This window comes from Micromys minutus (assembly GCF_963924665.1).
Source record: "Micromys minutus genome assembly, chromosome: 3".
NCBI lineage: Eukaryota > Metazoa > Chordata > Mammalia > Rodentia > Muridae > Micromys > Micromys minutus.
In genome coordinates, this window is record NC_137972.1 from 92,969,261 (window position 1) to 92,986,658 (window position 17,398).

General features: G+C 46.1%; 1 protein-coding gene across 1 annotated transcript; it reads left to right on the forward strand.

The window, feature by feature from the left end:
• Nucleotides 1-1,394: 1,394 nt before the first annotated feature.
• EPCAM (epithelial cell adhesion molecule) lies at nucleotides 1,395-16,216 on the forward strand. The gene is made up of 9 exons (XM_080914095.1): nucleotides 1,395-1,508; nucleotides 4,663-4,770; nucleotides 4,997-5,237; nucleotides 6,285-6,350; nucleotides 6,913-6,976; nucleotides 8,513-8,614; nucleotides 11,014-11,217; nucleotides 14,221-14,265; nucleotides 15,915-16,216. Exons 1-9 carry the CDS (start codon nucleotides 1,433-1,435, stop codon nucleotides 15,954-15,956), a joined length of 948 nt encoding a protein of 315 aa, XP_080770221.1. The 5' UTR covers nucleotides 1,395-1,432; the 3' UTR covers nucleotides 15,957-16,216.
• The last annotated feature ends 1,182 nt before the right edge of the window (nucleotides 16,217-17,398 follow it).

A 17,398-nucleotide genomic window follows, 5' to 3' on the forward strand; every position in this document is an offset into this window, starting at 1 on the left:
CGGGCTCTCAGAGAGGAGCCTGGGCTTAGAAGATCCCTAACAGGCAGACATTTAAGGAGAGGGTCACAAAAATAGCTGACGAAGATGGCAAACTTCCAGCTTCTCCGTCAGCCTCCTGACCAAGCCTGGCGGCTTAAAGAGAAGGCCTGGCCTGCTTTTTTCTCTCCCACCGGTAAGGCCCACCTGCTGGAGGACCGGTCTGACAAGTTCAAGACCCGATGAGGACTGTTTACCCCAACGGTACGGCCTATCAGCGGCGCCGTCTTTGTTTAAACTGACCAACCCAAACTGGGGGCTGGACAGTGTGTCCGCCCCCCACCCCCAAGGACCCATAAAACCCAGCACTCCCCCCCCCCCCCCCCCCCGCCTCTGCTTCCGTAGCGCTTTGATTAAAGGTGTGTCTGTCCCTCAACGCCCAGCTTTTTGCTGTCTTTTAAATCTGTTTCTAAGACTTCCCTAAATTTTGGAAGAAATTGGTTTTTATCAATATACGAATCAGCATTCCTTGAACCCGGAAGAGCGCAGGTAGAGTTTGAGGGAGGGAAGTGAGAAATTGATGTAATTCTACCATAATCTCAAAATATAAAATAACTAAAATATATGATAGTCAAAGCAAGCACTCTAGTTAAAAAGGCGTACTATTCCGGGCTGGAGATGGACCAGCTGTTAAGAGCACTTGGTCCTCTGGGAGTGTTTCTCAACCTGTGTGAATCACTATAAACATCCGAAAACAGGCGTTTACATTACGTCTCATAACAGTAGTAAATTACAGTTAGGAAGTAGCAATGAAAATAATTGCATGGTGTGTGTGTGTGGGGGGGGGGGTCACCGTAAGGGTCGCAGCGTAAGGAAGGTTATGCTCTAGTAGATGACGGGGTCCCATTCTGAGCACTCACAGGGTGGCTCTTAGCCATCCATAACTCCCGATCCACTGCATCGGAGCCCTCTTCTGACTAATTCGGGACCAGGAACGCACGTGGTGGACTCGAAAGCAGGCAACAATTCGTACACATAAATAACCATTTTAAAAGTTTAACAGGTATTGGAAGGTAAACTGCCAGGCGCAGCGCAAAGCCAAGTATTCGCTATTGTCTCTCCTCCAGGAAGTTCTCGCTTTGTCTTGGTGTCCCTTTCGGCTCTCAGGTCCAGTCTCGTCCCGCTGTCCTCGACATCCGGTCCTTGCCGGGCACCCGGGTCCCCGCCTGAGGTCCGGGGCAGCGTGCACCTGGAGAGGGGCGGGGTGGGGCCGGTGACTCACGGGGCGGTGAGCCGGGGCGCGGCGCGGGGAGGGCCGAGGGGCGTGGCCGCCGGGCGGCAGGTCGGCAGGTCGGCTCCCGCGGAGCGCTCAGTCCGTTGGCCGCCGCGCAGCGCCACTGTCCCCGGAGCCGTCCCGCGCCGCACCCCCGCGAGTCCCCGCCGCTCCGCGCGCAGCATGGCGTCCCCCCAGGCCCTCGCGTTCGGGCTCGTGCTCGCGGTGGTCACGGCGTCGCTGGCCGCGGCTCAGAAAGGTGAGGCGTGGACCTGGGGCGGCGGTGTGGGGTCGCGTCGGGCGGGCGATGGGGAGCGGACGGCGCGGGCGGGACGCGCTCTCGGAGGAGGCGGCGGCGTGCTGCGCCACGCGGGGGCGTGGGGCCGGGGTCGCCGGGGGTGTGGCGGCCCCAACTTGGGGTCCCAAACCCCAGAGCTTAGGCCTTGGTCGCTGCGACCTGCCAGTCAGTCCCCCCTCCCTCCGAACCTGCCGGGTCCCCGGATGTGGGCCCCGGGAGGGGACAGGTAGCTCCCCCGAGGCCGCTGTGCACCTGCGCGTCGGAGGCGGGCCTCCGGGGACTTACCGGCCCGAGGTGTGCTTTCCCGTTTCTGAGAATCATGACTAATGCAGTGTTTATTGTAGGGAGGACAGAGACAAAGATAAACTGTAAGGACCTTGCTAGAGATCGCATCATCTTTCTACTCTAAGAATTCCCAGGATTAAAATTGTATATCTTTGTGTTTTGGAGTACAGGTAGAATTATAGCCATTTTCCCAACATTTCATGAAGGGAGTTTTCTACTTCCTGTAGGCTTTTATTTTTAAAACTGTTTACATGGAGTCGGACAATTTGTTTGAATCCGTTCTGTGGATTAAACTCATGGGCTTTTATCCCTAGAGCCACCGGGTTGTTCCTTTAGTCTTTAAGAACTATTCTTAAACAGTGACTGAACGCGCTGTAGACATAAAAACATGGAGTTTGATCTTAGTTCTTGCTATAGAGTTTGCTCCGACTTTCGATTTATTTCTAAGATGGTGTCTGGAAGTGGAGAATTGAACGAAACAGCCTGGAGAGGATTTCTTTTCCTTTCCTTTCTTTCATAATTTTTTTTAAAGTTAAATATAATTTAGTTTTGTTTTCTGGGAAGGATTTAATTCTCAACTAGGGAGATGTGGCCTATGTTCATTAATTACACTTAAAGTAATACAGTTGATCAAGTTACTTATTTCTGATTTCTTGGACTTAAATTGAAGGCTGGGGTGTAGAGTGTTTGCCTAGCAAACCCTGGGCTTGATATCCTAGCACCCCATAAACAAGGTACCTGGATCCCTAGACCTTGGGAAGCAGATCCTGTGGGATTAGCAACTCAAGGTCATCTTGAATTGGTGTGGCAGTGGAGGGCAGCCTGGGCTAATGGAGCCCTGTTTAATGGAGAAAGGCATGAACAGACACCGTCAGGGCCCCAAGTAGGAAGGAATATGAGGGGAAGGGTCCATAGATTGCAGAATTGGAGTTGTTGACTTTTGGGGAAAAAGATAAAATTACTCCTAGACAAGTATGAGATTGTAGGTAGAGAGGGAGGCAGTGGAAAGTGGGGGGAGCAGCTTGGTGTGGGAACTTCCGCCTGTGAGCCCAGCACTAGCACTTGGGAAAGCCCAGGCAAGAGGCTGTTCTTGAGCCTGGGCTATAAAATAAGACGTTCAGAAAGTGAAGGAAGGACAAACAGGACAGACAGACTGAGGGAGGGACTCAGAGAAGGGAGGGGAAAGGCTTTCTTTCTTTCTTTTCTTTTAAATGACTCAGTGGGTAAAGTTACTCCTGAGCTGAATTCCCAAGGCCCTCAGGCAGAAGGGTAGAGCAGGCTCCCACGTCGGCCTCTGACTTCCACATTTGAACTGTGGCATGTGTGTATGTGCATACACAGAATATGTAGAAAAACTGTATAGTAAAAAAAGCTCAGTAAAAAGGAAAGTCCAGTAGTTCAAGTAGCTGCAAGAATGACACAGTCTTTAGAGGGCTGGTTTGAAAACATTGTTTCTGGCTGTGCTGTGAGCCTTTAGTCCTAATACTCTGGCTGAAGATCTGCCAGGTAGATATCTGGTTGAAGAAGCTTCGTCTACACAGAGTTCCAGGCCAACCAGGGCCACGTAGTTCTGTACATAGCTGCATGTCTGTGATTCCAGCCTTTAGGATTGTGAGCTTGAGGCTAACCTGGATTACATAGCAAGACCCTGCTCCAAAAAATAATAAAAAATTAAAAACAGGGCTGGAGAGATGGCTCAGTGGTTAGGAGCACTGACTGCTCTTCCAAAGCTCCTGAGTTTAATTCCCAGCAACTACATGGTGGCTTACAACCATTTGTAATGGGATCTGATGCCCTCTTCTGGTGTGTCTGAAGACAGCTACAGTGTACTCACATACATAAAGTAAATAAATCTTAAAAAAAAATTAAAAACAATGCTAACAACAGCAAAATTATCCATGGGTAGTAATCAACTAAGCCCAGCACCGAGGAGACCAAGGGTGAAGAATCCTACTTTGGGGCCGAAGAAATGGCTTGGTGACTGAAGGTACTTGTGGATCACTAGGCTTAGTGACCAGAGTTTGATCCCAGGACCCAAGTAATGGGAAGAGAGAATGAACTCTACAGGTTTATCTTCTGACCTCTGTACTTACACCATAGAGTGCCCTGCTCCAATGAGTAAATAACGTAATACATTTAAAAAGAAAGAGCTTGCCGAGAAGAGAGAAATACAGAGGGTGTGCTAATCCATTGTGAGCACAGCCCAAGGCTCTGTCAAGAAAATCCCTCCGTCTTCTTCCCTTGGGGCCATTCCCACCCTGCAGAATTCTCAGCCGCATCTTAATAAACTTTGATTCACTCTGCTTAGAACAAATTAGACTGTATAATGTCACAAAGTGGACCGTGTGAGATGACTCTGCGCAAATTATAGCTGAAAAATACTCAGGGTTACTTTTTTTTCCCTTAATTTTTAAACTATCTATTTTGATTAAGAGGCATGGTCTATCAGCATAGTCCTGGCTCTCCTGAAACTCACTGTGTAGACCAGGCGGGCTTTGAACTGACAGGGGTCCATCAACCTCTGCCTCTGTCATGCTGGGATTAAAGGTGTGTGCTATTATATACCCTGGTGTGTTTATTTTACTTTTTGAGAGATAGCATTTTATGACAAAGCACATGGATGGAGGATACATTTTCTTTCTTTCTCTGTGCACTGGCTGACCTAGAACTCCATAGTAGACCAGACTGGCCTGCACCTCAGCGATCAACCTCCAGTGCTAGGAGTAAAGGCATCCGCCAGCGTGTCTGGCTCAGCACCACTTCTTAAAGGCATGGCTGACAGAATGAGCTGACAGTGGGGCTGCATCTTTAACGTTTTACAATTTTCTAGACTGTGTCTGCGACAACTACAGGCTGACGACAAGGTGCTCGGAGAACGAGAACGGTGAATGCCAGTGCACCTCCTATGGCACACAGAATACTGTCATTTGCTCCAAACGTGAGTAAGAGGATCTGTCTGCCTGTAGGTTTAACCTTGGTAATACTCTTCAAATCGAGGCTCCTTGAGCTGACTTTTACTGGCTGTCATCGGCGTTATTTTTCCGAAATTATCTGCGGCAAGCGATTGAGTGTGGGGAGATTCGAGGGAGCGTGAATAACCTTCACGTGCTCTGCCCTGGGCACGGGAAGCTGTGGTTAATTTTCATTTTACCGTGTCTCCCTAGTGGCATCCAAATGTTTGGTGATGAAGGCGGAAATGGCTCACAGCAAGTCCGGGAGGAGGATGAAACCGGAGGATGCCATCCAGAACAACGACGGGCTGTATGACCCCGAGTGTGACGAGCAAGGGCTCTTCAAAGCCAAGCAGTGCAACGGTACTGCCACGTGCTGGTGCGTGAACACGGCTGGTGTCCGGAGGACCGACAAGGACACGGAGATCACATGCTCCGAGAGAGTGAGGACCTAGTGAGTGAACTTTCTCATGGGTTTGCTTAAGTTTAGCTTTGTCAACCAAAGGAGATTATGTGCTTTGGAATTAAAAACCCAGGAAAGGCTGGGCATGGGAGTTCAGTGAGTTTGAGACCAGCCTGGGCTCCTTGAGATCTTTTGGGTGACAAGTGTCTATCCTGTCTCTGTGCCTCATAAAATGGCCGTCACCAGTCTTGTTGGGTTTTATTGGCCCTAATCCAGTTATGTTTGTTTTCTTGTTTCTAATCCAACTGTGTTGTTTTGTGGAAATGGAGTCCTGAAGGTTTTTCTCCTTGAGAAGTGACTAAGTATGGGAAATGGAAGGAGGCCTGGGTGGTCTTGGGCCTGGGATTGTGACATTTCCAGAGCTGGCTTAGGAGTTTCCTGTGTAGACAGGCTGGGTCTTAGGTTTTATAGAAGTGGTAGTGGTTGAGACCTCGTTCCCTTTATTTTCACTGAGCCTCTCTGGTGCTCATTTTGAAGTCAGATTAGTGTAAAGTGAGTATGTATTAAACTGTATGTGCTCATGGATTGAGGTTTAAAGCTGAGCTATTTATGCTGGAGACAAGTGGTCGAGAAGCTGGGACTCTGCTGAGCATGACAGAGGCAGAGGAAACAGACACAAGTCCTGTTAACAAAAGGAAGAAATGGGGAAGGAGGCAGGCCCAAGGCTTGCAGTTGCCATGATTTGGTCGATTGTTGCTCTCTGTGCCCGAGGTCCCCTCCCCTACCTCTTTCTGACATGGTTTCCTGCTAGAATTCTGGCCTGCCTTCGCCTGCCTCTGCAGTTCACTTTGAACGGGGCCCAGCACAGCCAACCTGGCCTTGACTTCAGTCGGCCTCTGTGCTGTTGCTGCTGCAGTGTCAGGACCGGGTTAATTTCTGGGTACGGTCCCTGTGTGTACAGGATAGGGGAGGCATGTTTATCACACACTTACACAGCTTCTGCTAGCTCTAATCCCTCCTGGTTGGGAATTTGAGTATCTGCCTCTTTGTAAAACCACATGAAAGAGTTACACACAGCTGACACATCTTGTCTTACAGCTGGATCATCATTGAACTAAAACACAAAGAAAGAGAAAACCCTTACAACACTGAGAGTCTGCAGAAGTAAGTGTGATTACACATATACTCTGTGTTTATGCCCCTTGACAGGAAAATTACATATGTGATGCAGATCACATCAATATGGGCTTTATCCCTTTACAGGCTACGTCTGGCAGGTTTCTCTATCGGGAAATTTCCATTTTCCCTTTTGGAATTTGTGAATAATCCATTGACAGATACATGGGTACTGTGTAAATCCTCTGCTTCTAAGCAGACTGACACCCAGCAGCTCTAGGATCAATGGCTGATGCTGACTTGAACCACTTACTATGGTGTTAAATTACATTAATTAAATATATATATATATATATATATATGTATTATAATTAAAATTGTTCACTCTAGCTACCATTACACACCAGGTCCCAAGTCAGCTAGGGCTAGCTACATAGTGAGGCCCTTTCTTTTAAAAAAAAAAAAAGTGTGTATGTGTATATATATGTACATACATACATATACACATACATATAAAATTATAACAACTAAGTCCTTGAGCTATCTGCTTAAAAAGTAGAGATTCTATTATGGTACAGTTAAAAAACTAAAACCTGTAAATTATTTGTAGAGCAATTAAGGAGGCATTTACATCTCGATACAAGCTGAAGGAGAAATTTATCACAGATATTGTGGTAAGTTTTTTGTTTTTTGTTTTGTTTGTTTTTTCTTTTCCTTTTTTTCTTTCTTTCTTTCTGGTAAGTTTTTTTGGGTTTTTTCCTTCCTTCTTCCTTCCTTTTTCTTTCTTTCTTCCTTCCTTCCTTTCTTTCTTTCTTTCTTTTTTTCTTTCCTTTCTTTGTAAATGATCTAGTTTTAGCAGCAAGTTGGTAGGGGGGATGGTTTGAGTATACATGACATCCACTGTTGGTCTTTCCCACCCTCAGACAGGGTTTCTCTGTTTAGCCCTGGCTGTCCTAGAACTCATTCTATACACCAGGCTATAGACCTGGAACTCAGAGATATGCCTGTCTTGTCTCTGAAGTGCTGGGCTTAAAGGGGTGAGCCACCACTGCCCAGGCAGCCAGCCAGTGATATTTAATGGTAGGTAAATGAATTTTAGTAACAATTTAAATCCTGGGCACTTAGTATGGAATCCAAGTAGTTTTCCTTCCATCGACTTTGCAAGCTCCCGTGTGCCTGCTACAGGCTGTCCTTACCCAGCCAGTGTCTTGGTTTGCTTTCCTGCTGCTGTGATAAGGTGCCCTGAAGAAAGCAAGTTAGGGGAGAGAGGGTTTATTGACCTTGTTTTGAGGTTTATTTTCCTTGTATCAGCGTTTTGCCTGCAGGTGTACATGTGCACCATGTTTTTGCTCCAAGAGTTCAGGAAAGGGCATTGGACACCCTAGTGGTGTTGGTGTTACAGATGGTTAGCAGCTAGGAATTGAACCCCTGTCCTCCTTAAGAGCAACACGTGCTATAAACTGCTGAGCCATGTCTTAACAATCCCAGATTAGAGTCTCAGTGCAGCAGGAACTTACTGTGTGGCGGCCACTAAGCAGCTAGCAACGTCCACAGTCAAGAGCAGAGAGAACGGACGACACACCCGTGCCTTGTCCAGTTCTGTCTGTCTTTTTAGTCCAGGCCCCAGCCCAGGAGGTGATGCAGGCCATAGTCCTTGTGGGTCTTTCCACCTCATAATGGAGATAGTTCTTACAGACTTGCCCATAGCTCAGCCCAATGAGACTCAAATGAGTCTAGATTTTAGTTGACAATTAAAACTAATTATCATACCTAGTTAGTCCTTGCCTTAACTCTTAAAAACAAACAAACAAACAAACAAAAAACTGCATGGGGGCTTGGAGAAATGGTTCAGTGGTTAAGAGCACCGCTGCTCTTCCAGAGGAACTGAGTTCAATTCCCAGCAACCACATGGTGGCTCACAACCACCTGTAATGGGATCTGGTGCCCTCTTCTGGCGTGTCTGGAGATAGCTGCAGTGTACTTATGTATTAATAAATAAATCTTTTTTTTTTTTTAAAGTGTTTGCATTGCTCTTTTACTCTTAGATAAAGTTCTCTCAAAGATTTTCTAATTACTAGTGATAAAGTCTTCATAATTTACATTCTGGTGGGTGTAAATTACAGAAAACAAAATTCTATATATTCTGACTGTTGAACAGACTTTTCATATATTTTAATTGTATTAATTGGTATTTTCACCGTTTCCTCCAGTATGAGAAAAATGTCATTACTATTGATCTGAAGCAAAACTCTTCTGAGAAAACTCACGATGACGTGGACATAGCTGATGTGGCTTACTATTTCGAGAAAGATGTAAGTATAAACCGTGTGACTTTTAAATCTTAATACTTTTTTAGTGATTTGTTTTTTTAGACAGGATGTGTGTGTGTGTGTGTGTGTGTGTGTGTGTGTGTGTCCCTGGCTGTTCCTGCAGTCACACAGATCTGCCTGCTGCTTCCTCTAGAGTGCTGGGGTCAAAGCCCAGGATTTGTTCCTTTTTCAGACAGGTTCTTATAGGCTGGCCTTGACTCCTGATTCTCCTGCCTCCTTCTCCCAAGTGCTGGGGTCTGTCTAAAAGGAGAGTAGTGGTTTGGGAAGGGAGACACTGTGAAATTATCCTTCCAAAGATGAGCTTTACAGGAGAGAGGGCCATCGGCATGGGGCTGTGGTTGAGCCATGAGGTAGGAGAGCTTCACGAGAGATGGTGCGTCATTCCGGAGGACATGGGTTGGAGGGAGCATTATAAACACTTTGTGAAAACAAGTGTAAAGTGGGGCTGTGAGACGGCTTTGCAGAGTGAGCAGCATGTCCGCTCTGTTCTTTCAGACTGTCTGATCCCAGCAAGCATACCAGGCAGCTGTCAGCGGGGTGAGGAATCATAGGTGGTGGATGGCAGAGGCAGGCAGATCTGAGCTTGAGGCCAGCCTGGTCTACAGAGAGTTCTAGGCCATCCAGAGCTACACAGAGAAACCTTGTCCTGAGAAACAAACAAACAAACAAACAAAACAAAACAAAACAAAAAAAAAACCCAGATAACAATTAAGGATAATAAAAAATAAATCTGAAGCCAAGAAAAATGTAAAAAAGAATAGAGGTATTTACCGTGTCAGGGAGCAGGCTGGTGAGTCCTTTCCTCTGTAGCTTTCTTAGCGGCCGGGGAGCCCAGCCTGAGTCAGAGCATGTTTGGGAGAATGTCAGGTGTCAGCTTTTTTGTTAGGAGCGGAGAGATGAGGAAGCACAAATTCTGTTCCAGGCGACACAGAAAGTCTGGTAGGAAATGCATGGCCTGGAGGAGGGACAGGTAGGGGTCTGTGATGTAATAGTCCCAAGTGCTAGACTACTAGTATGTGTCACTATTACTAGTTTCTGTCATACTGAGGACTGGACCCTGGACATGCTAGGCCTCTAGGCCCTCTGACTTCTGTTTTAATTCGTGCTGTGTTAGGAATTGGACCCAGTATGTATTCCAATGTTCTGGGAGCGTTCCAATGTTCCAATGTCTACTACTGAACTATGTGTACCTAGCTTTCTTTTTTCTTATAATTCTTATTTTCTCTGTGGTTACACTCTCTCTCTCTCTCTCTCTCTCTCTGTGTGTGTGTGTGTGTGTGTGTGTATGTATGTATGTATGTATGTATGTATGTATGTATGTATATGTATATATATCCATCCTCCATTTAGGGTTGTTAATAGGAGTCAGTCTCCTCTTTAAAGATTAAGTTTTATTCTGTGTAGGTGTGTGTCTCTGTATCTATATGCATGTTAGTGTAGGTGTCTTTGAAGACCAGAAACTAAGTGGTTCCCCGGGACCTGGGTTTTGGTTTGTTGGGAGCTGCCTGATGTGGGCTCTAGGAACCGAACTCATGTCCTCTAAGTGCTGAAATGTCAAGTCAGTCTCTGTTTTGTCTTCCTTTTTCCCTGTTTAACCCTGACTGGCCTGGAACTCACCCTGTAGGCTAGGCTGGCCTAAAATTTTAGAGATTCACGTGCCTGCCTCCCGAGCACTGGGATTAAGTGCTCGCCCCACCGCTGCCCAGTGTCCATTTTAAAAGCATTTATGTGAGCAGCAGAAGTGGTGGAATACTCTGTAATCCTAACACTCTGAAGGCTGAGGCAGGAGGACTGAGTTCAGAGACAACCTTTTATATATGTTTGCTTATTGTTTGTTCTTTATTATTCCTTTGTTTTGAGACAGTCCTTCATTAGCCTAGGCTGACCTAGAACTACGTAGAGGGTAGGCTTCAGCCGTCTCAGATGGTAGGATTACAGATGGAAGATGGCACCCAGCTAAACTTGTGTTTACTACAGAGAGATATTTCTTCTGAGATTTACTTTAGGGTACTTTGGGCCTGGGAGATGAAGGGATAGAAGAAAGGATGAGACTGAATCGGCCGTGTGTTGTTATTTTTTAGTGTGGAGGGTAGGTCCATGGACGATGTTTCTCCTTTAGTGGATGGCATTTTCCCGTAATAAACCGTGCCTTAAAGTTTCACTGGATCAGATTGTTATGGAAACTGAAGATTCTCAACAGTTTTCTTCAGGCATACAGTTGGCAGTGTAGACCTGGTGCCGTGCTGATTGATTTGGTCTGGCATACAGTTGGCAGTGTAGACCCGGTGCCTGTGCTGATTGATTTGGTCTGGCATACAGTTGGCAGTGTAGACCCAGTGCCCGTGCTGATTGATTTGGACAGTTTTGATTCTTCTCTGTAGGTGAAGGGGGAGTCCTTGTTCCACGCTTCTAAGAGGATGGACCTGAGAGTGAGTGGAGAACAGTTGGATCTGGACCCCGGGCAGACCCTCATTTTCTATGTTGACGAAAAGGCACCCGAGTTCTCCATGCAGGGCCTCACGGCTGGGATCATCGCGGTCATTGTGGTGGTGACATTAGCGATCATCGCGGGGATTGTTGTTCTGGTGAGTACAGGGTGAGTCAGGGCTCACGGAGAGATGTCTGAGGACCTCAGTGAAGGACTGTGCTGTAGTTCTGGTTCCTCTTTACCAAATAGTCACTTCCTGAAGCTGGAAAGGGTCGGTCTCTCATGAGAAAGCACCTCAGCTGAACACCACAGCCAAGTTCCCTGCAAGGACTGCAGTGCTTCTGCCCGAGCGCCGCAGACCTGAGCTCCAGCACGGTCACGATCACTGAGATGCACAGCACACTTATCCTTCGTTTGGTTTTGATGGAGCTGCAAACTGAGCTCTGTCTCCAAAGCAACACAGAGCTTAAGTTAGCAAGAAAACAGTCAAAAATAGTCCATGTAGCAGTGATTCTAGATAAGTAACAAATTTGCACTGGGTACAGTATAGTGGTACAGTGCGTACTCCTAATGCAGAGGTAAAGGTAGAAGTCTTAGAGATTTAAAGAAGTCTGCTTTGTCCCAGGACCTTAAGGGTGATCGGTATCGGGTAGTCACACCAGTACGTCAGAATCCAGAACATGGCAGGGTATGATGCCATACTTCTGTATTCCAAGCCCTTGGGAAGCTCAGGCAGGACAATCGAGACTCTAAGGCCAGGGCCTGGAGAGATGAGTCAGTGGTTAAGAGCACATGTTGCTCTTGGAGAGGTCCCGGATTTAGCTTCCAGAATCCACAGGGAGTTCACAACCATCAGTAGCTCACTTCCAAGGCATCTAACTAATTTCTGAACTTCATAGGCACCAGGTACACATAAACATAAACATAAAATGAATAGAAATCTTGGGGGGGGGGTGTGAAAATAAAATGACTTTAAGGCCAGCAAGATGTTATCTCAGCCCAAATAAAGATAGATTTGAAGGTGTCTTGGTGACTTGGATTTCAGTCCAGCATTGTTACCACACTTGGTTCTCATCCCATAAAGGCAAATATTGAGTTCCTGTTTTACACTGTCAGGGCTGCCCATGTTACCAGGTGCTTGGGGCAGGCACATCAGGACATGGAAATGTAAGAGTTGGGCAGCTCACTAACTCTAGGTGAATGACTGCATAGAAGGTAAGACGGGACTCTCAGAAGACATTAGCACATAGAATGCTGATATTCTGCAGTGAAAGAAACCACACTTTCCACAGGGCTCTTAACATTCCAATGGCTCTTCGAGCTCAAAGTTCCAAAGTCATTCCACAGTCTTCCCCAAACCTTGGTTAGGTTGTCACAAGAATACCCCACTTCTGGTACCAATTTGTCTTAGTCAGGGTTTCTATTCCTGCACAAAATATTATGACCAAGAAGCAAGTTGGGGAGGAAAGGGTTTATTCAGCTTACACTTCCACATTGCTGTTCATCACCAAAAGAAGTCAGGACTGGAACCCAAGCAGGTCAGGAAGCAGAAGCTGATGCAGAAGCCATAGAGGGACATTACTTACTGACTTGCTTCCCCTGGCTTGCTCAGCCTGCTTTCTTATAGAACCCAGGTCTACCAGCCCAGGGATGGCACCGCCCACAATGGGCTGGATCTCATGAAGGCATTTCCTCTACTGAGGCTCCTCTCTCTGTGATAACTCCAGCTTGTGTCAAGTTGACACAAAACCAGCCAGTACAACTGGTGACAGTTAAATCCTGATCTCATAAAGTGGCAACTGAGAACTAGTTCCTGAGAGTTGTTCTACCTCCACACACACGAGGGTCTGAGCGCATCACTCATACACAAAATAGAAATACCGCAATGCTAAACACAGCGGCATATACCCAAGGTGGCTGAGGCAGGAGGATTGTGTACTGGCTCGTTTTGTGTCAACTGGACACAAGCTGGAGTTATCACAGAGAAAGAAGCCTCAGCTGAGGAAATGCCTCCATGAGATCCAGCTGTAAGGCATTTTCTCAACTAGTGATCAAGGGGACAGGGCCCAGCCCATTGTGGGCGGTGCCATCCCTGGCCCAGTCCATTGTGGGTGGTGCCATCCCTGGGCTGGTAGACCTGGTTCTATAAGAAAGCAGGCTGAGCAAGCCAGGGGAAGCAAGCCAGTAAGTGACATCCCTCCATAGCCTCTGCATCAGCTCCTGCTTCCTGACCTGATTGAGTTCCAGTTCTGACTTCCTTTGGTGATGAACAGCAATGTGGAAGTGTAAGCTGAATAAACCCTTTCCTGCCCAACTTGCTTCTTGGTCATAATATTTTGTGCAGGAATAGAAACCCTAAGACAGATTGTTATATCAAGGTTCAAGGCTAGGATATACATAGCAGAGTCCTGTCTTAAAACAGCAGCAACCCATTCCCACAATAAAAAATTGGTAGTAAGTAGGGATAGATGGTTTATAGAACTTCAGCTGGCAGATAAACACACAGAGTCAACAGAAACCTAACTGACACATAGAAACCCATGTAGAAGCTTGACAGTTATGAACATACTCTTTTTTATATACATATAAGATTTACTTATTTTATATGAGTACATTGTAGCTGTTCTCAGACACCAGAAAAAAACATCAGATTCCATTACAGATGGTCGTGAGCCACCATGTGGGTGCTGGGAATTGAACTCAGAACCTCTGGAAGAGCAGTTGGTACTATTAACTGCTGAGCCATCTCTCCAGCTCTGTGAACATACTCTTAATCCCCATGCTCAAGGAGGTAGAGGAGAGCTAGGGACCAGCCAGGTCTCCATGGTGAGTCCCAGGCCAGCAAGGGCTACATATGCAACGAGAGCCAACCCAAAATTAAGCACATTCAGGGTCATGTGTAACCGTATCTGAAAGGGAAACCTAGAGAACAGTCTGAGTATTCATTATCTGAGAATGGCTGGTAAGTGAACTTGTGGGGTATTTTGTCAATATTCAGTTAATAACTATTGCTCCAGAAAGGGACCTTTGGTATTGGTGTAGCCAGTTAAGAGAATTGGTACAATGTGACCAGTTTTTAGATGCTTATGTGTGTTCAGAGCACATATGTTAATTTTGTCACTTTGGTTTGAGTAGTAACAGTAAATGGTTTTTCTTTCAGGTTATATCTACAAGGAAGAAATCAGCAAAATATGAGAAGGCTGAGGTAAGTGGATACAGGATATGCTGAGTCTCTTAACCAGAGGAGTCAGTGACCCTTTGGAGACACTGGCAGAGCACAGTTACACTGTAGACGCTATAGTCTCAGGGACAGTCTTGGGCCTGTGACAGGCCATGTCATATGTGCTTCCTGCTTCCTTGACAAGTGGTACAGAAACCTCCGGCTCTAGCTTTAGTGATGTGGAGTCATAGCCCAGTGGAGCTGTGTGAGAGACCCAGTGTGACTGCTGGTCTGATCTGTCTCCCCACAAGTTTCTAAGAACCATTTGAGGGGCACAGGACTCACACCTTGGATTCCAGTACTGCCGAGGAAAGGCCTGCCAGGGCTGCAGAGAAATGAGAAAGCCTGTTTTGAAAAACTTTTTTTTTTAATTGCTTTTCCTTTTTATTTGTTTATTTGGAGCCTGGGGACTTTTACATAGTCCTGCCTGTCCCAGAACTCACTCTGTAGATCAGGCTGGCCTTGAACTTTGAGACCCACCCGCCTCTGCCTCCTGAGTGCTGAGATTTCAAGAGTTTAGCCGCCACATCCAGCTGAATGAGTAACTTGAAGCCCTCAGAAGCGTTGAGGGTTAGTGGTGCTCATCTTTAGTCCCAGCATTCACTCAGGGCAGACTTAGGTTGATCTCAGTGAGTTCAAGGCCAGCCTGGTCTGAACAGAGCAAGTTCCAGGACAGCTAGGACTTTACAAGAAAAGAAACTCTTTCTCAAAAAAAAAAAAAAAAAAAAAGAGAGAGAGAGAAAGAAAAGGGAGCCGGAGAGATGGCTCAGTGGTTAAGAGCACTGGCTGCTCTTCCAGAGGTCCTGAGTTCAAATCCCAGCAACCACGTGGTGGCTCACAACCATCTGTGGTGTGATTTGATGCCCTCTTCTGGCGTGCAGGTATACATGCAGACAGCATTCATACAAAAGATAAAATAAATCTTAAAAAAAAAACCATAAGAAATTAGAAGATGAACATTGATGTCAGGTGATGTGGTCATTATTCTTGGCTATAAAAGTTAGATGTATTCAGTTAAAAACCTGAAAAAAAATCTAGTTTTACTGGGGCCATCTTGTTACAAGTACAGACTGGATCCTGAAATCAATATAGTTTTTTTTTTTTTTTTTTTTTTTTAACAATACAGCTTTTAAAAAATAGTTGATTTCCTTTTATTTTATATGTATGGGTGTTTTGCCTGTATCTATTTCTGAAATAAGTGTGTGCCTGGTGCCTGTAGAAGACCTGAAGAAGGCACCAGATCCTCCTGAACTGGTTATAAACAGTTGTGAGCTGCCATGTAAGTGCTTGGAACCGAAGCCAAGACCACTGAGCCGCCTCTCCAGCTCCACTCTCCTTTTTCTTTTGTTCTTTACATGAGTATAAATGTGAAGGAAGGTCCTTGTTCTGTCCCCTGTAATAACTCGTAAGAGCAAACTTTTCCGAGGGCAGGGCTGTGAGTGGTGTTACATACGTTTAATCCCAGCACTCAGGAGGCAGAGGCAGGGGATTGAGGAGTTCAAGGTCAGCCTGGTCTACTGAGTGAGTTCCAGGACCCCCAGGGCTACACAGAGGAACCCTGTCTCAAACAGACAATCCTGAAGGAACAGAGTGGGGCTGTTACTTGAGTTTCCTTGCATGCTCCTCATTTGCAGATAAAGGAGATGGGTGAGGTCCGCAGGGAGCTCAGTGCCTAACCATGCTGAGTGCTGAACCGGGACGGGTCCACCGGACGGAAGCGGCCTGGGACAATGAAGACCTTTCGAGGGTTACTGCTTTGTTAGTTACGGCCACACATGTGTAATAGTGAGATTTGTACTCATAAATACAAACAGCTTGACATTGGCATTACCAACCCTAAAATTAGACTTATATATGCAGGTCTGCTGTGGAACCCAAGTTCCACAAAGTTAAGGCAGTTTATGTTTATTATTGAAGAGTGTATCACAAACATTCCACAGTAGAATTAGATGACTACTCTCATGTTTTTGTGATTAAAGCTGCCCTTCTATATACTGAGTCTTGTACATAATAAACTTTTTTTTAATGAAATAAAACATTTTTAAACTGAGTTTCTAAGTTTGTATGAACCATATTTTCTAGCATCTGCATTTACAAGGTCTGTAAATGCTCTGCTGCTGAGTGGTACAAACCTGTAATTCTTGTACTTGGGAGGTTGACGTAGGAGGATTAGGGTTTGCCAGGAAATCTGCTAATGTTTGTAGTTTAGACACTTACTGGCCTTAGCTATCTAACACTCTATCCTAAAGAAATAAAAAACAGACTTAAACTTGGAAAAGCCTTGTGTTTTGGCTCATGCCTATGATTTCGACTTTTGGGAGGCCAAGGCAATGATTGTGGTTTTAAAGCCAGCCCAGACTATGTAGACAGAGTTCCAGGCTACCCGGTGCGATCCTGACCGTCAGTAACATTCTGAGAGGTTGGGATGGTTGGGGAGGAGTGTTCAGTAGTATGTGCTTAGCATGTTAGAGGCCTGGGTTCAATTTGCACTACTAGGAAACATGCAACAGCACTCTTAGTACAAACTGGAGCTTTTAGTGAGTACTTAACACATACAGGATGAGAAACAGCCCTTAATGTAGAACTTCAGAGAACTTAGTGTGAATATGCACACACAGAAAGTGTGCTGGGCCGCAGCATCACCACCGACTGATGTATTGTGAGCAGCCCCCTCCCTCCTAACTGCCACCATCCTGGACTTTGGATCCTTCCCTCTGTAAGCTGCTTTCCTCAGGTTTTGTTGTAGCAATGAGGAACGTGACTAACAGGTTTTAAACCCTCGGGAGAACACCCAGGAGAATGCTACTGAGCACGTGAACACTGAAGTACAGGCAAAGCTGTGGGACACAGATACAGTGCTTCAGCAATGCTCCGAGATGGAGCTGCAGAGCCAGTGACTTCCACAGGACGGGAGAAAGCTATTCACTGGAAGTTTCCATTGCTGTGAGGACACACTAGCCAAGTCAACGCTTACAGAGGACATTTCATTGAGACTGGCTTACAGGTTCAAAGGTTCAGTCCAGTATCCTCAAGGTGGGAGCATGGTAGCCATATTCAAACCACAAGTACCAACAGCTTTCTTCAGATTCGGTCTTACTTTGATCCCAGTGTTTGGGAA